We start from the raw sequence: 25,177 nt of genomic DNA on the forward strand, positions 1-25,177 counted from the left end.
CAATAATTTCTTATTTTCAGAGTAATTTTTATTCATTTCTCTCCATAGATCATCATTTACCTCCTCCCTTTTACTCTTCATTAGTCTCTTTATGTGCATCTTGCCCCTAATATATTGTTCTTATTTCAACTGAACCTCTGTCCTGTATCAATTCTAGCCACTTCTTCCTGTTTTCCTCTGCTGCTCTCTTAACCTCTTCATCCCACCATGCCGTACCTCTCCTCGTTGTTGTTATTCTTGCCATACCTCACACCACTTTTGCATTCTTAACTAAGCAGTCTCTATATACGTTCCACAAGCTGTCCAGAGCCATGTCATTCCAATTCACTGATTCTAACTCCTCCCCTACTTTGGCCCTGTAATTAATCTGTTATTTCTTTGATCCTCATCTTCTTGACTCTCAGTCTTCCCCTGACTGCTCCTTTCTTTCTTGGTCCACCTCACTCCTCTCAACTTCATCTTGCATACCACAATCATATGATCTGACAGACTTCCACATTGTCCTCTCACTGTCCTCATATCAGCAACACTACCCAGCATTGATTTCTCTATGAGCACATAATCAGTCAGGTTTCTTTCAACACGATCGCCGTTCCCTCTGTACCATGTAAATTTCTGTGCACCTTTGTGTTTGAAATAAAAATTACAAATGCACAGCCTCCTCTCCTGACACATGCCCTTCAGTCGCTTCCCATTATCATTCTCCCCTGGTACACCATTATTACTCATTATATCATTCACAGGACCAGTGCCTACTCTCCCATTCATGTTGCCCTTTACAAACACTTTATAACTCCTGGGCATTTCTCCTACAACTACTTCATATATGTATGAGTAAAAATATAACAGTGTGCACCACCTAGAAATCCCGCTCCTGCATGGGATCGTAACGTATCATGTGAGACTGAGTTAAGTCAGGGAATGTTAAGTGAAGACATTTCCTGTCAAGATTGTCTCATAGTTAATCCCCTTCCCAGCTGTCTTTCCCCTTCTTTCCCCTGCTCAAATTTGGCCATCCTCCACACCTCCACAAATCACCAGTCTGCTTGTCAGTAGACAAGCACTCTCGCTGTTGTGCTGTCATGTCGTGATAGATAGTGATTTCTGTCAAGCTAATCTTAAGCACAGTGTGCTTGCCGTAAAACAGATGCTGGACATTTGCAGTGGACATGAAAAAAGAGCAGTAGACATGGTAAAAGAGATAACAGAATATATTGTAGGAAATTCCACCATTTATGGTAACTATATAACCAAATTATGGCACCTGGTGGTTTAGTGGGTGATTAAGGTGCTCCAGTCAGATTGAGCCTATGTAGGTTTATATCCAGAGGGTGGTTGGGGTTTTTTGCTCACATAATGCCACTCAGGGATGAGTGAGGCTGGTCACTCTCATCTTAAATGTTAGGACCAACTTGCCTAGCCCTGGGTTCCTATGCTCCTCATGGGGGCTACATAGGAATGGCTGATGGATGGATGGATGCATGAAATGAAGTCCCAGGGATCCAAGCTCAAGGAATTTTTTGTAAAAAGCAAGACAAAAGAATCCATTGAAAAAAGGCAGACTCTTCATGAGCGGAAAATATGTGTTACTGTTATGGTTTTCTACCTAACGAACCAACTCTATCTGTCCGTGAGCTTGCTGTATCTTACTGTACCCTGACCAGTTCTTTTGGTTAAATATTATTCATTAATTCACCAATAAAAACAAGGAAAAATTAACTAAGGAAATAAATTTTGAGCATTTGTTGGTGAATTGGTGATTTGGAGAAAAATTTTATACAGCAGAATTATCATGCCTTTGTGTGTGTGTGTGTGTGTGTGTGTGTGTGTGTGTGTGTCCAACTCTGGGCGTAGGCTTCACAGCCTGTTCCCAAGGCCCAGTAGTCCTACATACCATACAACTCTACACGTCACCACTTCGGCATTAACACCCACCGTCCACATTGAATACATGCTAGGGCTGTCTCATACAGGACTGGTGTATTGGTATTAGTGGGAATATTTTTACGACATGTCGGCAGCTCTTCTGGTAGATCGGTAAAGTCTGCTTTTATGAAATTCAAATCCACAAACTGTTTCCTGCCCCAGCGGGGATTTGAACCTGGGTCCGCTAGGACTTCATGCCACCTCTCTACCGATCGAGCCACCGCCTCCCCCACACACATCAGCTCATAAACATCACTATGTAGACAACTGCAGCCCATTTTTTTTTTTTTTTTTTTTTTTTTTTTGATCACCGTCACTCTACTGTTCTATCTATCTATCTATTGCCAGACACCTCAATCCCGTTTGGGGTGTCCACAAACAAATCGCCTCCAAGTCGCCCTGTCCCCCGCCATTTCACTGCCCTGCTCCCAACTCACACCCCCCTCTCTCATATATATCTCCACCCCATCCCTCCATCTCATCCTCGGCCTCCCCCTCCCTCTTCCCCCCTCCACCTCACTCACATACACTCTCTTCATCAGTCTTTCACCCTCCATCCTCTCCACATGGCCAAACCACCTCAGTGTGTTCCTCATAACGCTTCCTATCACATCCACATCCACACCACAACGCTCCTTTATATCCTCATTCGTCAGCCTGTCTCTCCATGTGACTCCACAGGCTCCTCTTAAATAACTCATTTCCACTGCTCTCACTCTTGACTTGTGTCCTTCCAACAATGTCCAAGCTTCACTTCCATATGTTAGAGTTGGTATCACAATACTGTCATGTAGTAACTTTTTCACTTCCATGCTCACTTCCCTGTTTCTTATCACTGCTTTCAATGAACCAGCAACCTTTCTTCCCTGCTGTACCCTTTCAAGCACTTCACCCTCCAAACCTCCATCCTTACTCATCACACTACCCAAGTACTTAAACGTACTCACATTTTCCAGTTCCTCACCATCCAACCTCGCTGTACATTCACTAACTTCACCTCTCTCAAAGACCATCACTTTACTCTTCCCTACATTCACCTTTAGATTCCGTTTCTTACACACTCTCCCAGACTCATCCACCAAGCCTTGCAGCTCCCCTTCGTCTTCACTCAACAACACAGTATCATCCGCAAACAACAGTACAGGGAGTTTCCAAACACTATCCTCTCTCACCAGGGCCGCTCCAACATCCACTACCCTACCTTGTACCTCTTTTACTACCCCATCCATGTACAGATTGAACAACCATGGAGACATGACACATCCCTATTTCAACCTAACTTTCAAAGAGAAAAATTCACTTAGTTCACCATCCACACGCACTGCAGCCTTTGCACCATCGTACATACTCTTCACAGCATTCAACAACTTCCCATCCCATCTACTCCATATATTCTTAAAACTTTCCACAATCCTTGTCTATCCACCCTGTCATATGCTTTCTCCAAATCCATGAAAGCCACATACAACTTCTTTCCCTTCTGTAGAAACTTTTCCACTAAAGATCTAGGAATGAATATCTGATCTACACAACCTCTTCCCTTCCCAAAGCCTCCCTGTTCTTCTCCAACTAATTTCTCTGTTCTTTCTCTAACTCTGTCAGTAAGTATCCTACCATTCACTTTTCCTATTATACTAAGAAGACAAATGCCCCTATGATTACCACACACTTCTTTTTCCCCTTTTCCTTTGTACAAGGGAATAATTATACCTGACTTCCAATCCTCCGGGACTCTACTTTCCTCCCAGGCCAATCTGTACATCTTCCACATCCATTCTACTACTATCTCTCCCCCATGCTTCAGCATTTCACCACACACTCCATCAATTCCTGGGGTTTCCCCGATTTAACTTTCTTCATTGCTTCCACAACTTCTATCCTACTGATTTCTTCCTGTCTTCTCACCTCCCTCCTTCTCCCAGCCATTCCCCAGCCACTTATACTCGAATTACTTCCATCCTTTATGTTCAACAATTCCTTAAAGTGTTCTCTCCATCTGCTCACTTTCTCCCTTCTCCACTAGTAATCAACCATTTTTATCTTTCACTCTACTGTTCTGTGGGTAATAAATACATTGAAATTGCAGACACAGTAGTTTTGATCAACAAAACAAACCTTCATTTCTGTCATCTGCATTTAATCTTCTCTGCAAGTGCAGTTGCATTCTAAGATGAATACACATTATTGCATTTGCACTTGCAGTAAAGATAAAATGTAGTTGATAGAATGGAGGTTTATTTTGTTCGACAAAATTACTGTACTTTCAGTTCCTATGTACTGTATTTATTTTATTATCTACAAAACAACAGTGACGAGTGAGGGATGGAGTGATGGCAGTCAGGTGAAAAAGAAATTGGTGGGTTGCAGCCATATAGAGTACACAGCTGATGTTTGAGCAAAGGAAACATGATTAATCTACTGTACAGCATTTTTTTCCAGATCATTAGTTCACCAATAAATGCTCAAGAATTACTTGTTTCATCCATCCATCCATCCATCATCCAATCTTACATTGCCCCATGAGGAGCATAGGAGCCCGGGGCTAGGCAGTTGGTCCCGACATTTAAGATGAGAGTGACCAGCCTCACTCATCCCTGAGTGGTATTACATGAGCAATCAACCCCAACCACCCCTTGGATATAAAACTTCACCGGCTCAATCCGATTGGAGCGGAATAATTACCCACTAAAACCACCAGGCGCCAAAGTCTGGTTATATGGTTACCACCCAATGTAGTAAATGCTTTCCTGGTGTACAGGAAACCATTTGGTTTGTCACCCAGTGTAGAGTCACTCACAGGCTGAAGGAAGAGGAAAGAATGAAGGAAAGAAAGACAGAAGAGGGAGTGTAAAGTCACCCGTAGGCAAAAGGACGAGGAAAGAATGAAGGAAAGAAAGACAGAAGAGAATGGAAGGAAAGAAGGATGGAGAGGAAAGGGCAGACACCCGAGAGCAGCACTACATCGAGTGAGTGGATGGTGAGTGCCCCCACCTACCATATTGAATTATTTGTTTACAGCACTATAGTTTCCTGTGATGTTGTTAATAAAATAAATAATATTTAACAAAAGAAGGATGTAAATGGTGAACTAGGAAGAAAGATGAATGCAAACTACTCTAAAAATAGGAAGTTATTCTGGAAAGAGGTGTGGAATTGTAGAAGTGACAGCGGAAAGAAATGTGAAAATGTGAAGGATGTAAGTGGTAGTTTATTAACCCATGAGTATGAAGTAAGGATCTGATGGAAAGAATATTTTGAAAGCCTGATGAATGGGAATAGAAAGAACAAAGCCACTGTAAACATGATTGGTTTAGGGGTTGTGCAGAGAAGGAATGCAGTGCCAGGAAACCTGACACTTGCTTACGTGAAGAATGCTGTGAAGCGGCTGAAAAATGGGAAAGCAGCTTGAGTTGATGAGGTGTATGCAGAGATGATTAAGTGTAGTGGGGAGAGTGGAATGTAGTGCTTGTTGGAAATATGTAAGAAGGCATGGATGAGTGAAACTGTGCCAGCAGAGTGGAAAAAGGCTGTAATTGTACCCCTGTACAAAAATAAAGGTGAGAGAAGTGAGTTCAAGAATTATCATGGCATAAGTTAATTGAGCATTGCAGGGAAGGTATATGGGAGAATTATCATAGAGAAAGTAAGAGAGATATCAGAAGTCCTAGTGAGTGATGAAGAGGGTGGCTTTAGGAGTGGCAGAGGATGTGTGGATCAAATATTTGCAGTGAGACAGATAGTGGAGAAGGCTTATGAGAAGGACAGTAAGGTGTTTATGGCATTTATGGATCTGGAAGAGGCATACAACAAAGTAGACAGAAAAGGATTGTGGAAGGTTTTGTACATGTACGATGTAGATAGTAAGCTGCATGGTGCTGTTAAGAGTTTTTATGGTGGTAGTGTGGCATGTGTAAGTGTAAACGGGCATGTAAGTGAATGGTTCACAGTCAGTGTGGGTGTGCAACAAGGTTGCGTGATGTCCCTAAGGTTGTTCAATATATATATATGGATGGGGTGATGAGAGAAGTAAAAACCCGAGTAATGGAGAGGGGGATGGTGCTGGTAATGAATGGCATTGGATGGAATATCTCAAATTTGTTGTATGCTGATGATGCAGAGCAATGTGCAAATACCGGACAAGAGCTTGGTAGACTAGTGCAGAGTTTTGCTGATGTCTGTGAGCATCATGCCTTTGAGAGTAAATGTTGAAAAGAGTTAAATGATGGTAAATGAGAGAGAAGGTAACTCCCAGTGTGATGGTCCAGTGAATGGAGAGAAACTGGAATAGGTGAGAGAGTTCAAATACCGGGAAACAGTTATAGAAAAGAGAGGAAAATGTGCAAAAGAAGTAGAAAAGAAGAGTGACACGAGGAAGGAAGGTAGCTGGTGCTATGAAAGCCTTGATAAGAAACAGATGCTTGAGTGTTGCAGCTGTGCGAGACTTACATGAAGGAGTGTTAATGCCATCTTTAACATACAGATGTGAGACTATAATGTGGCATGAAAATGAAAAGTAAGAGTAAGTGCAGTGGAGGTGGGACTGCTGAGGAATGTATGTGGAGTACAGAGAGTGGATAGGATACGGAATAATGTGATATACGAAAGATGTGGAGTGAGGAAGTCTGTGAACACCAGAATCAAAGAAAATGTACCGAGATGGTTTGGTAATGTAGAGAGAGTGGATGACAATAGAGTGGTGAAAATGGTATATCTGAGCAAATTTGAAGGAGGGAGGAGGTGTGGTAGGCCAAGGAGAAGGTGGAGGGATATGGTGAATGAGTGTGAGGAAGAGAGGTATGGAAGTTGGTGAGGCTATGGGACTGACAAGAGATCGTGCTGGCTGGATGAATGTTGTGCGAAGTGCATGATCAGGGATTTGGCACCCTTTTTAATGTGACATTGTTCGGATTGACTATTGGATATGTTTATGTGAAGCTGCAGTTTATGTGAAAGTTTTTGGTGTATCAGATAGAGCCAGGATTCCGGGGGCTTGAATGATGAGTGAATGAAAGTGTGGCCCATTGGAGTGAGCAGACTTGGGCTGTCTGGATGTTACTACTCCTCACCTGGCCCTTGGGTGGGAAAGGAGGTCCGGTGATAATGATGATCAACAAAATGGACTTCCTTTGTGCATATTGCACAACTGCAAGACACTACAGTCATGTGTGTTATGTCTATGGGATGTGTTTAATAGGAGGTAATGTTTCAGATTGAGTCTGTTAGTGTGGCCCCAGATATGAGTGGTGAGTATTGTGTATGCTGCAACAATATAGCGTAGCCCATGTATGTGAGTATATCAGATATCCAGAAAAAATCGGTAACTGGAAAGGAAAATTCCGAAACTCCCCAGTTAACTGGGATTGTACTGTACTACAATTTCCTTCATGCTAAATGCTTCATTGACCTTGAGCATCAGTAGAACCTACAAAAGAGGACTTTGAATCGGGCTGTGAACTTGGTGTTAAGTCTGATAAGAGTGTTATGTCCTGCAGCATGCGTTGCAGCGAGGGGAAGGAGGCGATGGTGATTCAGCTAACGAAAACCCAGCCTCAGAGTCTGATGCTGATGCTCACTCTGTTGGTAAGTGTTCCCTTTGTTTTCCTTCTATTCCTAGATTTTTTTTCTGTTTTATTGCAAATATGAAAGAACCCAAGGGTGAGAGCCTGCAAAACTTGTTGCTTTCAAAGAAAGGGGGTGGGGGGAAGCAAGCCAAATTCAAGATTCTTGGACACATTGGATTTAAAAGACTGGAGGTCATAGGCCGTGGGAAAGACAGATTAGGGAAAACAATGCCAGAGTTGGTGAGGTGCATACATGAAAGGACCAGAAAAATTTTGAATTTGGCAAGTACTGGTTCCTTGACCCACTAAGTTAGACATTTTGATGTGCAGGTGTGATTGAGATTTTCATAAGAGGAAGGGTGATGCTGTCATTTGTGGTAACTATAGGGACTTAAGTCTTTAGAGCATATAATGATAGTTTGGAAATGTATGCTCAGGAAGAAGGTGATTATTAATGACTTGCAACTTGGTTACATGCTGTATTTTGCTTGGTAACCCTAGGAAATATTAGATAGGAAGAGAAAGCTTTGCTTTTTTTTTGTTGATGTGGAGATATTTTGATTTGGAATCTAGAGGGATGGTGCAGTGGACAGTGGGGAAGTTGATATTGGTGTTGAGTTTGATACATGCTAATAATTTGTGGTTACATATGTACAATATTTTTACAGAATTCTTGTAAAAAAAAAAAAAAAAAAAAGTACAAGTACTGTCCAATAGTCAGTGAAACTGCAGGAGAGCTCCATGCATAGAACTTACAATTGTATTTTTTTCTTCAGTAACCTAATTATCATTGTGATAGATTTTAAAGAGTAGTAGAAATGTGTTGTTTTGAAAATATCATCTACACAACCTCTTCAGGGTTACACGCAAAGTGGGGCAAGTGGTCACTTACCTTGTTGGACTTTCAAACTGATTCAGCTCTAGAGCTAGTTTGTTACAAATCATTCATCCCAACTAACCTAATTTGACCTGACTACTAACTGTAATGATTTGGGGATGAATGAATTTTGGGTTCAAATCAGTCAGTTGTCCTCTGTGTGTAGGTTGCCACCACAAATGTCAACAAATTAAACTTGTTGCCCTTTAGCAGCATGAATGTTATTTCTGTATAGTTTGGGTATCAGATGAATTGTACAGTTATGAAAGGCAATTCCTGTCATAAAATTTTCATCATTAATGGGAGCTCTTGTGCAGTTTGTCCCAACTTGCTATGTGCCAAAGAACACAGGGTGACTGATGCTCCTTGATGTCCCGCATAAACGAATGTTTTGCACCTCACCAGGCCAATGTATCTGGCTGCAACACCTGTTGTGGGACTTCATGAAATATTGGCTCCCCTTAAACTCCTTGGATTTTGTAATGTTCCACACTAAATTAATATCTTTTTTATTGCATATTCTGATTGCTGTATTAAAAGGAATTATTACTAAAGAAATGCCTGTTGAACGTGAGGTCACTGCGTGGAGAGAGAGAGAGAGAGAGATGAGGCGGTGGCTGAATGGGGGAGGCGGTGGCTGAATCGGTAGAGAGGCGGCTTGCAGTCCTAATGGACCCAGGATCGAATCTCGGCTGGGGCAGGGAACAGTTTAAGGATTTGAATTTCCTAAAAGCAGACTTTCCTGATCTACCAGATGACCCGCCGACATGTCGTAAAAGTACCCCTGCTAATACCAATACACCAGTCCTGTATGAGACAGCCCTAGCATGTATTCAATATGGACGGTGGGTGTTAGCGCCGAAGTGGTGACATGTGGAGGTGTAGGAGGACTACTGGGCCTTGGGATAGGCAACTGCCCCCAAGAAATAGGCCCTGAGCCTTTGCCCAAGGTCGGACACATTAAAAAAAAAAAAAAAAAAAAAAAAAAAAAAAGATGGATTTATATTGTATTGCCCTCTTGAATGACAAAGCAGTAAATGAGCAGTTGAGAGTTTGGATGGAAATTAAATGCATTGGAGATGTGATGCAAAGGTAAGGATGAGGGAGCTGAGAATGGGTGGATGAGAATTGAATGAAGAATTCTAAGAATGTGACAGTGGAGGGTAGAGCACCAAGAAGTAGACCTTAGAGAACCTGGGATAGGATCCTACAAAATGACCTCAGAGTTAAGGCATTGAACTTAGATTCTGCCAAAAATTTACAGTATGGAGAACTCTCATAAGGTGAACAAGGCTGATACATGCAAGCAATGAAGAAAGTCAAAATGGGGAAAGCCCCAGGAATTGATGGCGTGTGTGGTGAAATGCTGAAGCATGGGGGAGAGATAGCAGTAAAATGGATGTGGTAGATGTGCAGATTGGCCTTGGGGGGAAGGTAGAGTCCTGCAGGATTGTAAGTCAGGTATAATTATTCCCCAGTACAAAGGAAAAGGGGAAAAAGAAGTGTGTGGTAATCATAGGGGCATTTGTCTTCATAGTGTAATAGGAAATGTATATGGTAGGATATGTATTGACAGGGTTAGGCAAGTAACAGAAGAATTGGTTGGAGTAGAACAGGGAGGTTTTACGAAGGGAAGAGGTTGTGTAGATCAGATATTCATTCTCATATCTTTAGTGGAAAAGTTTCTAGAGAAGGGAAAGAAGTTGTATGCAGCCTTTATGGATTTGGAGAAAGCATATGACAGGGTGGATAGACAAAGATTGTGGAAAGTATTAAGAACATATGGAGTAAATGGGAGGTTGTTGAATGCCATGATGAGTATGGATGAGGGTGCTAAGGCTGCAGTGCGTGTGGATAGTGAACTGAGTGAATTGTTCTGTTTGAAGGTTGGTCTGAAACAGGGATGTGTCATGTTTCCATGGTTGTTCAATCTGTATGTGGGTGGGGTTATAAAAGAGATAAGGTAGGGCAGTGGATGTTGGAGCAGCCCAAGTGAGAGAGGGCAGTGTTTAGAAACTCCATCTACTGTTGTTTGCAGATGATACGGTGTTTTTAAATGAAGAAGAAGGGGAGCTGCAAGGCTTGGTGGATGAGTTTGGGAGAGTGTGTAAGAAATAAATCAAAAGGGGAATGTAGGATAAAGTTATTGTCTTCAAGAGAAATGAAGTCAGTGAATGTACAGTGAGGCTGGATGAGGAGGAATTGGAAAATGTAAGTGCATTTAACCCGAGACGTCCTGTCGACGTATGGGTACGTTGCAACGATTTGCATTTGCCAGTCCCGGCGACGTACCTGTATGTCGTGCAATTGCAAGGTCCCTAATTTGCACAATTTTCCATTTTCGCGCGTGATTTTTCATATTTATACACAGGACACCTTCCTCTCTTCCTCTAGAAGATGCCAAGCAGGGACAATGCCTTACACCGCATAACCTCCCCCCTCCCCCCCTCACACCATTGTCTCGGCAATTCACCTGTTACCAGTGACCTGGTCAATAAAGATATTCAGGGCCAGAGTGATTCCCCAATCGATGACAATGTGGACAAGGTTTACATAGCATTAGAGGAAGAAAGAGTCAGAAATGATGATCAGGTAATGTGGGAAAAAAAAGATCATGAATGGTGATTAGTTAGTGAGTGAAACAATGCTTATAATGCCTATATTACTGCTTGAAAACCAATATACTCTCATACTACATATAAATTCGTACCAAGTAAATAAATGAATACTGTTTATGAGTGGATAAAATAGTTACCCTCCCATAGAACTCGTTTTCTTTGGTGCCAGCATGTTAGAAAACCCAGTCAGGTAAGGAGGAACTCCTACCTGGATTGAGTATTTTATGCCTCAGGTGAGCGATTTCTCTATGAATTTTCAATGTTTCTCACCAAAAGCGGAGGTTTTAGCCAAAAAAAAAAAAATTTCGAAAATACCTCGGGACTGGGGGATGTCGGAGGTGCGGAAAACCTTGGGACGTGACGGGTTAAGTACTTGGGTAGTGCAATGGGTAAGGATGGAAGCTTAGAGGATGAAGTACTTGAAAGGGTACAACAAGGAAGAAAGGTTGCTGGTTCCTTGAAAGCAGTGATAAGAAACAGGGAAGTGAGCATGAAAGTGAAGAAGTTACTGCATGACAGTATTGTGATACCAGCTCTGACATATGGAAGTGATGCTTGGACCTTGTTGGAAGGACACAAGTAGATAGCAGTGGAAATGAGTTATATGAGAGGAGCATGTGGAGTCACATGGAGAGAGACTGACAAATGAGGAAGTGAAGGAGTGTTGTGGTGTGGATGTGGATGTGATAGGAAGCATTAGGAGAAACACATTGAGGTGGATTGGTCATGTGGAGAGGATGGAGAGCGAGAGACTGATGAGGAGAGTGTATGTGAATGAGGTGGAGGGGGGGAGAGGGAGGAGGAGGCCAAAGATGAGATGGAGGGAGGGAGGGGGAGGCCAAAGATGAGATGATGGAGTGGAGAGGTATATGAGAGAGGGGGGTGTGAGCAGGGAACAGGACAGTGAAATGGCAGGGGACAGGGTGACATGGAAGCAATTTGTTTGTGGCCACCCCTTACGGGATTAAGGCATCTGGCAACAGATAGATAGATGTATAAAGCCTTTCAGATGGGTGAATGAAAAGTGGTGTATTGGCATTATTATTATCATCTCATCATGATGCATAACTTCCTTCCATTTCACAGTGTCTGAGACTGGGCCATCAGCAGCACTGGAGGAGAAGAGGATGGAGGTGGCGGTGGAGCGAACCACAGGGGGGCTAGGGCTTTCCATTGCTGGAGGACGCGGCTCCACCCCTTACAAAGGGGATGACGAGGGTATTTTCATCTCCAGAGTTACTGAGGGTGGACCTGCATATGTTGCTGGACTGAGGGTAACAGCAGTGTGCTTTTTTGTTTTGTATATGCCTGTCATCATCATCAGCCTAGATCAGTCCATAACAGGACAAAGGTCTCTGCCATTGTTTTCATCTCCAACCTGTTGACTCTGAGCCTGTTCCATTCAGTCCCAACAAATATCGTAATTTTGTCTGACTGTCTTGTTGTCTGTCAGTATCTTCCTAATGCTCCATCCCTGTGTTATCACTCATACTCTGGTTGTGCATCTGTTATCAGTTCAAAGAAGGATGTGACATGCCCATATCTATTTATGCTCTTTTAGTGTAGTTATGTCCTCTATGTTGACCTGCCGTCTTCGCCAGGAAGTTCTCTTTTTTTTTTATCATTCCCTGTGACACCAAACGTAATTCTGTCCATTCCTCTCCAAGCATGTAGGGATGTAGCCGGACCACAGAGTGGTAGACCAGTAATATCCATTTTGGTAGGAGAGAAGAGTGACTGGAGAATATGGACAAGTTCTCTCACCTCAGCAGCAATGTTGCCACTGCAGGGAATGGTGCTGAGCAGAATCCCTTTGTAGCAAAATATTAAAAGAATTGCCACCTGTGGTGAAATAAGAAACTTTTCTAGCCTTCTGAATGTAAGGCTTTATTCAGCACGAAACAACAGCAAGGTGTGAACAGTGAGATAGCCAGTAACCAACTGACCCTCAGCCAATATACATACCCAAACAACAGTTTTGGTAGATGATCCGAAACACCAGTGAATGAAACATGAAAATGTTAATTCTTAATCTATGAATTACCACATTCACCCTCTGTTCAATAAAATTTAACATGTAATTAAATACATAAAATCTTACAATATAATCATTAGAAACCTAGTACTTAAATAGGTTATCCTATCTACTGGTTTATTACATCAAATCTCAAACCTGTTACTTCATGATTTGGTTAACCTATCTATAGGTTTCCTAGTCCTAGTTGAGCGACGAAGAGTTGGCTGTTCTTCGGGAAGGTTCACCTCAGGAGTGTCGGGTTCACTATGCTGTGGTTGATGAACGACAGGTGAGGAGGTGTGGGAGTCACCAGTGCCAAGATCCGCTGTTAAGTCGGCAGGAGGGGTCTATGGTGACAAGGGAGAACTCAGGTCCTTGGGGAATGGTGCAAGGTCACTTGTGGAGACTGTGGATTCCCTTCCGCCAGGGTAACGAATCTTGGCGTGGTGAGGAGTGGCGCTTGTGAGATCGATGGGCTCTACCAATGGGTCAGATTTAGAGTTACGGACAAATTTGTGTAGAAATACCAGCCTAGGGGAAGTCAACAATGATGGGAGAGAATAACCATTAGACAATTTCCTGGGGAAAGAGAACAGTCTTTCATGGGGAGTCTGATTAGTAGCAGTGCAAAAGAGTGATCTAAGAGAATGAAGTATTGTACATGATCTAGTACAAGCTCACATTGAGAGTCGTTAAGTTTATGAGTTCTTAGGGCTAATTGCCCATCTTTCCATATAGTCCCATTTTTCCTTGCACACTGTGCATTCCCTTGGGGATAATAAGGGGTAGACTGTGTCATAACAACTCCATGTTCCATCGGAAAATTACAAACTTTTTTACACGTGAATTGAGGCCCCCAGTCTGAGTGGATCGAGGAAAGGCACCCGAATAAAGAGAATATTTCAAAAACATGATATTACAGTTTGATAAGTCATGTCTGGACATGGAAAGGCAAATGGAAATCTACAATATTCATCAATGGCTACTAAGAGATACTTATTACGAGTACAAGAAGCCTTAGGACCAATGAAATTAACTGAAATTCTATCAAAAGAGTGCATAGCATGAATGTGATTAGTTTTAGGTCGCTTAAAGATTCTAGGTTTCAACTCGGAACATACAGAACACTGGAAACATACCCTCTTCACTTCATCTAAAGAATAATATAAATTCTTTGTCTTTATGAAATGATACAATCTAGTAATTCCTGGACGGCAAAGTGAGGCATGTATATCCTCGAGAACAGCATGTGAAGAGGCAGAAGCAATGAAACAGGCACGAGACAGAATATCACAGAGAACATTGTCGGGACCAGGACTGTAATGAATGTCAAACTGGTCTTCTGAGAGTTTTAAATTCCATCTCATTATCTTATCATTCTTTATTTTAGACGAGTGTTTCATATTGTACGTGAAAGACACAGCCTGTTGGTCATTTACTATGGTGAACCTTCTGCCAATGAGTAACGGTCTCCACTTGTGCACTGCTTCAATAATGGAAGTAGCCTCCCTCTCTGTTGCAGGTTGAAGCCTTTCAGAAGGTGTTAAGTCCTAGAAAAGAAAGCCACAGGTTTCCCTAACTGAGATAGAGTAGCAGCCAGAGAGGTAGCAGAAGCGTCGGTTTCAACTTGCAGGGGTAAATTCCATCATAAGCAGCCAAAGAAGAGTTGCAAATTACTTGTTTCAGATTTTTGAAACTGCACCGCTAAGGTATTCAAACAGAATGTGTGAGAGGTCAAGAGAGGTTGAATAAGTTTTGACTAGTTAGGGATCCGTTGAGAGTAGTATGACAGGAGACCCAGAGTACATCTCATGGAGGCAGTATCATAGGGGACAGGGAATTCCATGAGAGGTCTAAGGCATTCAGGATCAGACAGAGAGATCCATCTGAAATAAGGTAACCAAGATAACTTATTTCCTTTAGGCCATACTGACACTGATCCTCATTCAAGGTAAGATTATACTTTGAAGCAACATTCCTGAAATTTTCAAGATTATGGTCATGATGCTCTTGTTGAAATCCACAGATTAAGACATCATCAGTGTATGCATAATTAGATTCAAGGCTGTTGTCAGATATAATGGAATTAATCACACATTGAAAGACAACAGAGTTAGTCAAGTCGAAAGGACCCTATTATAGAGATATATTTTTCCATCAGCTTCAAAAGCTGTGTATAATTTTTTGTCATCTCTGAGAGGGATTTGGTAATAAGCACTCTTCAGGTTTAGTTTGCTAAACACTTTGTGCTTAGCAAGGGAGTGTACCAACTCGTGAATGCGAGAAAAGGGGTAAGCGTCAAATTGTGTAAAGCGATTAATGGTCCCAGAGTAATCTACAACCATGCGACGCTTATGTCTTTCATCCTTAATTACCAAGACCTGGGCTTGCCATGGGGACTGACTCTCTTCAATTACTCCATCTTTCAGTAAAGTCCTAACATCCTTCCATCCATCCATCCATCATCCAATCCTACGTTGCCCCATGAGGAGCGTAGGATCCTCTCTGATAAATGCTTCATCAGACTTACTGAACCTGCGAGTGGGGGTAGAAATAGGCTTACAATTGGCAGTTAAGTTAGGAATTAGAGAAGGAGGGTCAATAGACATGGTAGCAACTCCACGTACCGTAAATAATCTGTGCTGTTTACTTATCCCCTAATTCTACTGACTATCAAAAATTCTTCGACTATCTTACTTCTACGATGGAACACATTCTATCCATTTCTCCTTTCTCTGAAATCGCCATTCTAGGAGATTTCAATGTTCACCACCACCTTTGGCTCTCCTCTCCTTTCACTGATCCACCTGGTGAACAAGCCTACAATTTTTCTATCCTTAATGATCTAGAGCAGCTTGTACAGCACCCTACCCGTATCCCAGACCGCCTTGGAGAGAGCTTCAACATACTTGACCTATACAACTAATCTTCTGCTTTCACTGTTAATCTTTTCTCTCTGTTGGGCTCCTCCGATCACAACCTTATCACCTTAACCTGTCCTATCACTCCGGTACTGCCTGTGGACCCTCCAGGGAAACTTTGTCTGTGGCATTTTGGATCCACGGATTGGGAGGCCCTCAGGCAGTACTTCTTTGATTTTCCCTGGAATGATTATTGCTTCCATGGCCGGGAGCCATCTGAGTGTGCCTCGCGCATTATGGAGGTTATTCTCCCGGGCATGGAAGCATACATTCCTTTCTCATATCCTTTGACTAACGCAAGAAAACCTTGGTTTAATCACGCTTGTTCTAATGCTGTCCGCAACAAGGAGAGGGCCTGCAAACGGTACCGGAGCAAACCCACCCCTGAACCACATCATCTTTATGTTTCTGCCCGGAATCGTGCTAAGTCTGTTCTTTGCGCTGCTAAAAATAATTTCATCCATACTAAATGCTCTCAACTCTCCAACTCGAATTCTTCCTGCTCCTTCTGGCACCTTGCCAAAACCATTTCTAACAACTTTACCTCATCATCTTTCCCTCCTCTTTTCTACCCTGATAGTTCTGTAGCTATTTCTTCTACTGATAAAGCAGATCTCTTCGCACAGACTTTCTCCTCCAATTCCACCTTAGACGATTCCAGTGCTGTTCCTCCATCTCTTCCCCCCCTCTGACTTCCTCATGGCTGACATTAAAATTTCTTCAGCTGATGTATTTTCTGCCATCACCGGCCTCAATACTAACAAGGCATATGGGCCTGATGGGGTCCCTCCTGTTGTTCTCAAGAACTGTGCTTCTGTGCTTACACCCTGCCTAGGCAAACTCTTTCGCCTTTGTCTGTCAACTTGTATCTTTCCATCTTGCTGGAAGTTTGCTCTCATTCAGTCAGTCCCAAAGAAGGGTGTCCACTTCCAACCCTCCAACTATCGTCCAATTGCTTTAACGTCCTGTATTTCAAAAGTTTTCGAGTCAATTCTCAATAGAAAAATTTTAAGGCATCTTTCCTATCACAACCTTCTTTCTGATCGTCAGTACGGGTTCCGTCAGGGACGCTCCACTAGCGATATTCTCACCTACCTCTCAGACTCCTGGTCATCCTCCTTTTGGGACTTTGACGAAAGCTTTGCCATTGCACTTGACATCTCAAAGGCTTTCGATTGAGTCTGGCATAAATCTTTAATTCCCAAACTGCCCTCTTATGGTTTCTATCCTTCTATCTGTGCCTTCATTGCTAGCTTCCTTTCTGGTCGTTCTATAGCCGCTGTTGTAGACGGCCATTGTTCTTCACCTAGGTCTATCAACAGTGGTGTTCCTCAGGGCTCTGTCCTATCACCAACTCTCTTCCTTTTATTCATCAGTGACCTTCTAAGCTGTACATCTAACCCTATCCACTCATACGCTGATGACTCCACCCTTCACCTTTCCATTCGGTTCCCGCAACGCCCATCATCAGTTACTTCAACAAACAAGGGATGAGGCTATGGCATACCTAATGTCTGACTTGGCTCGTATCTCTGACTGGGGTAAAAATAATCTGGTTGTTTTTAATGCATCTAAGAATCAGTTTTTACACCTATCAGCCCGACAAAATCTTCCACAGGTATACCCACTAATGTTTAATAATATTCAGCTTAATTCTGCATCATCCTTGAACATGCTTGGGGTTTCATTTACTCGGGACTTATCTTGGAAAGATCATATTACATCTCTTGTAAAATCTGCTTCCAAGAGATTGGGTGTGCTAAGCCGACTCCGTTCTTACTTTACCCCTGCACAATTGTTGACTCTGTACAGGGGTTTTATCCGCCCCTGTGTGGAGTACAACTCTCATGTGTGGGGAGGCTCCCCACATCAGCTCTTCTCAATAGGGTGGAGTCAAAGGCTTTTTGTCTCATTAACTCTCCTCCTCTTACTGACTCCCTTCAACCTCTGTCTCTTCGCCGCACTGTTGCATCTTTATCTCTTTTCTATCGCTACTTTAATGGTCACTGCTCCTCTGAACTGTCTGCATGCATTCCTCCACGTCTACGACAGGCGCATAGCACCCGTCTAGCAGCAAACTCTCATCCCTTTTCTGTCCAACTCTCTAATGCAAGAGTTAACCGTTACTCCCAGTCTTTCATTTATTCAACAAGTCAACTCTGAAACTGTCTCCCTCTGTCTGTATTTCCTGCTGCCTATGATCTCCAGTCTTTCAAACGCAGTGTGTCCAGGCATCTCGAAATGATCGGATCTTGAATTTGGCTCTCTATTGTATTCTGTTTTTCTCTTTGAGGGAAAGGTTGTTGGGGGCTCATGGCCTTTGGTTCCTTCTTCCTCACATTAAAAAAAAAAAAAAAAAAAAAAAAGTACAGTATAGGTCTTGGGCCATGCAAGTCAGATTCCCCGGATTTGTGCATCTCCATGAAATCTTGGCCTAAAATTACTTTAGCACATAACTGAGGAAGAACAGAAAATTTAAGCAGAGGGTAATTATTGCTCCATATCTTCATGTCTACTAAACAATGTCCCAAAGTAGTTGACACATCTGAAGAAGCCAAGATAATATTTTCATCGGAAGTTGCTGCAGGTATGCCTAATTGATTAGTGACACTGGGATGCAAGAAACTAGATGTACTGCCACTGTCAGCAAGTGCAGTCATATTATCGTTATTCACCATTACATCGATAGTGGCACGATGAGGAGGATCAGCCACATTAGGAGATGCAAAAGTAGGGGCAGCCTCATGAGCACCTTGGGAAGCAGCTGTGGCAGTCAAAAATCCAGGCAGAACAGCAGAGTCAGTAGTGGAGGCTTAGGGAAACTAGTAGGGTTGCTAGAAGACCCATTTTCAGATCTTCAGGTTGCTTGCAATGAAGCGGCTGTCAAAACAGCCGTTAAAGCACTGTTGTACTGTTTAGCCATCTCTCGTGACTTACACACCTTGGCGAAGTGTTCCTTCTTGTCACATTTACAGCAAAATACGTTTCGATCTGGACAGCGAGGTCGAGGGTGGTTAGAGTTGCCACAGAAGTAACACACAGCCCTGGTGAAAAAAGCAGACGTATCCATGGTTGGTTGTGATGTTGCAGTATCCTCATGCTCGGAACTAACACCAGGAGTAGAATAAGCAGTGCGAGTCTTCTCGGCAGCGGAGGAAAAGATCCCATGATTGACAGGAGTGACGTACATTTCTGCATTCTGTTGAGCCAAATCCAAGCTTCGTGCAAGCTGCACAGCTTCATGTAGAGTGAGAGTGTCTTTCTCCAATAGACATTGGCGTATAACAGGAGAAGCAAGACCTGATATAAAAGTGTCATGGATAGCCTCTTGCGTATACATGTCGGCTGTCACAGCTTTAAATCCACAATATTTTGACAACAACTTCAGGGCTTGGAGAAACTGGTCAACAGATTCACTACTTGTCTGCCTTCTGTTGGATAACTGATGCCTTGCAAAGATTTCATTTGTAGGCTTCACGTACACAGTCTTCAGTATGTCGATGGCTTCATCATAAGTCTTGCAGTCAGAGATGTTGAAAACTGAAGATGAGACATGAACAGCAAAGTGTGAACAGTGAGATAACCAGTAACTAACTGACCCTCAGCTAATATACATACCGAAACAACAGTTTTGTCGTGTGATCCGAAACACCAGTGAACGAAACGTGAAAACGTTAATTCATAATCTATGAATTATCATTATGACATTTCATATATTCTCATTGTCCATCAAAGGAAAAATGTTTGATACTTGTGTTAGGAGAGCCCCATTGTGTTTCAGTGAAATAGGGAGTAAAGAGGATTTAATGAAAAGGTGAGAAAACGTGAGAATGATCCAGTGAATATGTTGAGTAAAACTGGACAGAAGAGCTTGGGAGTGGAAAACATCAGAAATGAAGTAGAAAGCAGGAGTTTAAGATGGTTTAGACTTGTTGAGAAGATGAACCAGGGAACTTGGGTAGGGAGGTGCAAAAGTGCTGTATTGAGGTACCAGGCTGTTGATGAAGAGGTAGACTAAGGATCACAGATTGAGGTGATAAGTGTTAAGCTTAGATCTTTACTACTAGGCAGCAGGAACAACACAGAGCAAGGTGGAGGTGTGTATGCAGGGGAACCTAATGATACTGACTTTCAGTCTTATCCCTAATAACTCTGTCAAAGTACCCTTGGCATCCTTATCCTTCTAGACCATTTCCACTTCCTTGTCCATTGCATCTTTCTTAAGTATTGTTCTAAGATATTTAAACTTCATACTGTATTTAAAACTTTTAATGCATTGTATTATATTATTATCAAAAGTGCTAATGCGGAACAATCCAGATTTTAGTTTTACCAACTAAATTCCACCAAAAGATCCTACTGCCACAGGTACATAATTATTGTCGAGATTGTTTGTTAGCATGTCAGATTAGGGATTGGACGAATGTGTGAGGGGGTGTTGCCTCTCAGTGAGGTGGAAGGGATGTCACTGATGTAATACAGTATTGGCAATATTGTTGCCAATTGGTGATTGTGTATTGTTGGATCATTTAGCTCAAAAATTGTGTAGGTAAGATAGAAAGTAGGACTACCAGTGTGGGCGATTGTGTGTGTATACAGTACGCCAACTCAAGATCATGCAAATAGAGTGAAAGAAGAGTCCTGGGTAATTGTGGAAGCGTGCGTGGAAAAGTTTGGAAGGAATGAGAGAGTGTTCTTGATTGGAGATATGAATGGAAAAGTAGGGACTGTGAAGGTGGATGGAGTAGTTGGTGAGTGGGGTGTGTCTGCCAAAGTGGATGAGAATGGCAGTGCTATAGTGGACATTTGTGTGGGAAGGGGGTTGGTGATAGCCAATACCCTCTTTAGACACAAATGATCCACAGGTATACATGGTGAGTAATAAGATGGGTGGGTGGTGAACTGAACAAACAGAGGGCAATGATTGATTATATGTGTAGATGACAATGAGAAGGTGTGTAATGGATGCAAGAGCACACAGATGTTGGGGGAGTGGACTTTCTGACTACCATTGGTGGTGATGAAAGTCAAGGTTCAAATGCAATGGAGGAATAAAAGGAGGGAAGGACAAGAGGAAGTAGTCAATACAAGGAGGGTAGAAAGGTTGCAATAGGATGGAAAAAAGGCAGAGTAAAAGAGAGAAGTGGAGGAGTGATTGGGTAAATATGATTAGGAGCAGATGGGGGAGGTGGAAAGTGTGTGTAAGATATTCACAGAAGAAATCTTTGCAGCATGTGAGGTGGTGTGTGGGGTGAAGAGAAAATGAAAGGGGGTGCAAGGAACAGCATGGTGGAATGACGAGGTGAGACAAGCTGTGGTGCAAGAGAAGAAAGCATATAATGAGTGGATGGGATGCAGAGGTGTGGAGGAAGTTGAGAGACGGAAGAGAAAGTTATATGTAGAGAGGACGAGAGGAATGAAGAGATTAGTAAGAGAGAGTAAGAAGAGAGTGGATGAGGAATGTGGAAGGAATTTGAGTGTAAAGTGGAGGGAATGTAAGAAAATGTTATGGAAAGAGGTAAAGAGAGTAAGACAGGGTGATAAAGAAGTCAGTCGGGGAGAGAAAGATAAAAATGGTAGATTGCTAGTGGAGAAGGTAGAAGTGAGCAGATGGAGAGTACACTTTCAGGAACAGTTAAACACAGAGAACGAAAGTGATGTGAGGATAAGTGACTGGGGAATGGTTGGTAGAAAGTGAGAGGTGAAAAGAGGAAGAAATAAGTGGGACGAAAGTAATGGAAGCAGTAAAAAAAGTTCTATCTATCTGTCTATTGCCAGACGCCTCAATCCCGTTTGGGGTGGTCACAAACAAATCGCCTCCAAGTCACCCTGTCCCCCGCCATTTCACTGCCCTGCTGCCAACTCACACCCCCCTCTCTCTTGGGGGAGGCGGTGGCTCAATCGGTAGAGAGGTGGCCTGCAGTCCTAACGGACCCAGGTTCGAATCCCGGCTGGGGCAGGGAACAGTTTAAGGATTTGAATTTCACTAAATCAGGCTTTACTGATCTGCCAGAAGACCCGCCGACATGTTGTAAAAATACCCCCGCTAATACCAATACACCAGTCCTGTATGAGACAGCCCTAGCATGTACCGTATTTCGCGGCATATAAGACGCACTTTTTTGTCTCAAAGTTACCTTAAAATATCCCCATGCGTCCTGCACGTTAGACTAAGGCAGGTTAGTTAGGCTTCACTGAGAAGAAACTCTTATAAAGATGATCATCTCAATGCTTAGCAACCACAGGTGTCTTCTACAGTATGCAGACTTGATTTTATTCTTAAAAATAATATACACTAGTGTGTATATGCAGCAGATTTCAGAAACACCCGAGATCAGAAACACATAAAACTTTCGCGGGTTTGTTTACAGCTCAACTGGCTAACATCGTGAAGATATTTAGCGGTTTAGCAATTTAACAGTTTAGCATCCGCACTATTCCAGCAAGCTAACGTACATGATCACTGGTGAACTGTCTGCTAACCTTCTGAAAGGCAATCATGACCACTTTGCTTGCCATCCATTCACTGTCGAGCAAAGCAATCATACTGGAGAGATGCTGGCTAGTGAAACTGCCAAGTCATCAAAACAGACTTTCGTCACTATGGAAATACAGTAACCCTAATTAGGTCAGTTACTTTTGTGACATTTTGTGAGTGTATATATGCAGCAAATATTAAAACACGCAAGTTAAAAAACACAAATCATTCACGGTTTGTTTTCAGCTCAACTGGCCAATACCGTCAAGGAGTTTAGCGGTTTAGCAACTTAGCAGTTTAGTGGCTAGCGTACACCCTACTCTAGCAAGCTAACGTGCTCACTGGTGAACTGTCTGCTAACCTTCTGAAAGGCAATCATGACCACTTTGCTTGCCATCCATTAACTAACTAGCAAAGCAATCATGCTGGAGAGATGCTGGCTAGTGAAACTGCCAAGTCATCAAAACATACTTTCGTCACGTATGGAAATTCAGTAACCCTAATTAGGTCAGTTACTTTTGTGACATTTTGTGAGTGTATATATGCAGCAGATATTAAAACATGCAAGTTCAAAAACACAAAGCATTCACGGGATTGTTTTCAGCTCAACTGGCCAATACCGTCAAGGGGTTTAGCGGTTTAGCAACTTAGCAGTTTAGTGTCTAGCGTACACCCTACTCTAGCAAGCTAACGAAGTTACAGCTTCACTTTTTCAGCCAAGTGAAGTACTTTAGCAATGTCTATGCAACTCAGGGCACACCCAATTACAGTATTTTGTTATGAAAATAGGATAAAATTCACTGAGTAGCATAACTGATGCAATATCTGAAATAGCAGTGCCTGACGGGCATTCATATCAGCGTCCGCCATTTCTGCTTTATTCTTAGCAGACGAAGCGATCAGAATGATTGACAACGTTCACTCTCTGCATCTCTGCTGCCTAAGCAAAGCTCTCATGATCGGCAATGGGGATCATTTAGGCCGTAACGTCCAAATTTGTTAGGTTAGGTTAGGTTAGGTTGTAAAATCGTTTGCCATTTTGGACGTTACGGCCGAAACGACTCAGAATCCTAAGGTGTAGGTGAGAGTTTGGTGTGGGTGTAGTTAAGGAAGTAGAAGTGGGAAGAGTCAGGCTAGGGAACTGATAATCCGCTTATTATAATCCCTTCAGCCCAGCAATGTATTTTATAGTGTAGTTTATTCATGCTCGCCATATGATTTTATTCAGTTCAGGAAACATGTACTGAGGAGGTTAATGTGGGCTGTATCAAATGCCCCAAGTCTGAATATCGCCTGTGCTCAGTTAAAACGATTGCCAAGTTAAAATCGTATGAAGTGTGGTATAAGCAATTCAGTGGATGGTACTGAGGACCATTTAATGTATGAGAGTGACAGTGAAACAGTGATGATGACCGTGGTGATGACTTCCAGTGATGCTTCAGGACTCGGGGAAAGTAGTGATGAATTCTCAGGATTTGAAGACGAGTGAAATTTTCACCATGTCAGTAATATGAAGTGAATATAGGTTTTAGGTGATCATGACAGATGCAACCATGGAAAATTTAGGATCAATGGTGCTGTACACCTTTAGTCTTGCACTGACGATGTTTGGATGAATAAATTGTTTGAGATGTTTCATGTCCTTAAGTGATGATATTTATATTGAACAACCAAATACATTTTGATGTTTTTGGCATATAATAAAGCCACTGGGTACTCCAAAACGGACTGATGTAAATGTTTCAGAGGTGAGCGAATGTTGCATGTGGTGTGTACGTGTGCGTGTGTGTGTGTGTACCATAGCGACTAGGAGGCAGCAGTGTTAAGACCAAAAATGGATGTTTTCACAGTACTCGAATGTTTTGAGATGGATGTCTGTTTTTAGCAAATTCTGGTAAGAGAAATATGCATTTTTAATCGTTGATGCTGGAAGGAAAACAGCTGACAGTAAGGGAGTGATACTGGGAGAAGAGGGTTGAGCCAGTTGTCTAGCGCTTGGGATGCAGCAGTGTTGCTAAGAGATAGTTTCACCATTCTCGACATGTTTTGAGATGAATGTCTGTTTTTAGTAAATTGTGATCAGTGAAGAACGTATTTTTAACTGTTGATGCTGCAAGGGAAACATCGCTGACAGTGAGGAAGTGATACTGAGAGGAAGGGGTAGAGACTGCTGTCTAGCGACTGGGAGGCAGCAGTGTTACTAAGGTGTAGCAATGGATGTTTTCACCATAGTATGTTTTGAAATGAATGTTCATAGTAAATTATGATCAGTGAAGCATACATTTTTAATTGTTGATGCTGCAAGGCAAACATAGCTGACAGTGAAGGAGTGATACTGAGAGAAGAGTAAAAACAGCTGTCTATCCTGTTCCCAAGCAGCCTTGCTAAATTGAAATTTGGTTGTAAAACATTGTAATTTGTGTATTTACAAGTGCTACCTTTTTATATTATTTGTGGAGGTAATTACAGGTTAGTTAGAGTGCATGATTAATGATGGTAGTCGTCTGATATTGTGCTTGAGTCAAGGCAATGTGAGGAAATTCCGTAACAGGTGTGGAATATGACGGGGTTCTTTTAGGATAAATGAACTGATGTGAACATTCATTGTATTTTATGTTTTCGTCAGTGAATGAAAGAATAGAGTTTATTGACTTCATTTGTGGTTTTAAATTTATAGAATATTAAAAACAGTGTTTATATCAGTTTACTGATACATATTTATCAGCAAAGTTGAGATGGCCTCGTGGTTTGAAGTCACGTTTTGTTAAGACGGGGTTTT

The 25,177-nt window shown here is 42.3% G+C and overlaps 1 protein-coding gene across 8 annotated transcripts in view; it reads left to right on the forward strand.

Moving 5' to 3' along the window:
• LOC145399810 (protein lap4-like) overlaps positions 1-25,177 on the forward strand; it is a 1,200,472-nt gene that overhangs the window by 515,537 nt on the left and 659,758 nt on the right. For all 8 annotated transcript variants that reach the window (XM_080272363.1, XM_080272366.1, XM_080272368.1 and 5 more), the window contains 2 exons: positions 7,419-7,506; positions 12,069-12,256. In XM_080272363.1, coding sequence (XP_080128489.1) covers positions 7,419-7,506; positions 12,069-12,256 — 276 coding nt within the window. The remainder of the gene's footprint in view (positions 1-7,418; positions 7,507-12,068; positions 12,257-25,177) is intronic.

The sequence above is a fragment of the Coenobita brevimanus genome, chromosome 50 (genome assembly GCF_032717465.1).
Source record: "Coenobita brevimanus isolate Jiangsu-jjx chromosome 50, ASM3271746v2, whole genome shotgun sequence".
Lineage (NCBI taxonomy): Eukaryota > Metazoa > Arthropoda > Malacostraca > Decapoda > Coenobitidae > Coenobita > Coenobita brevimanus.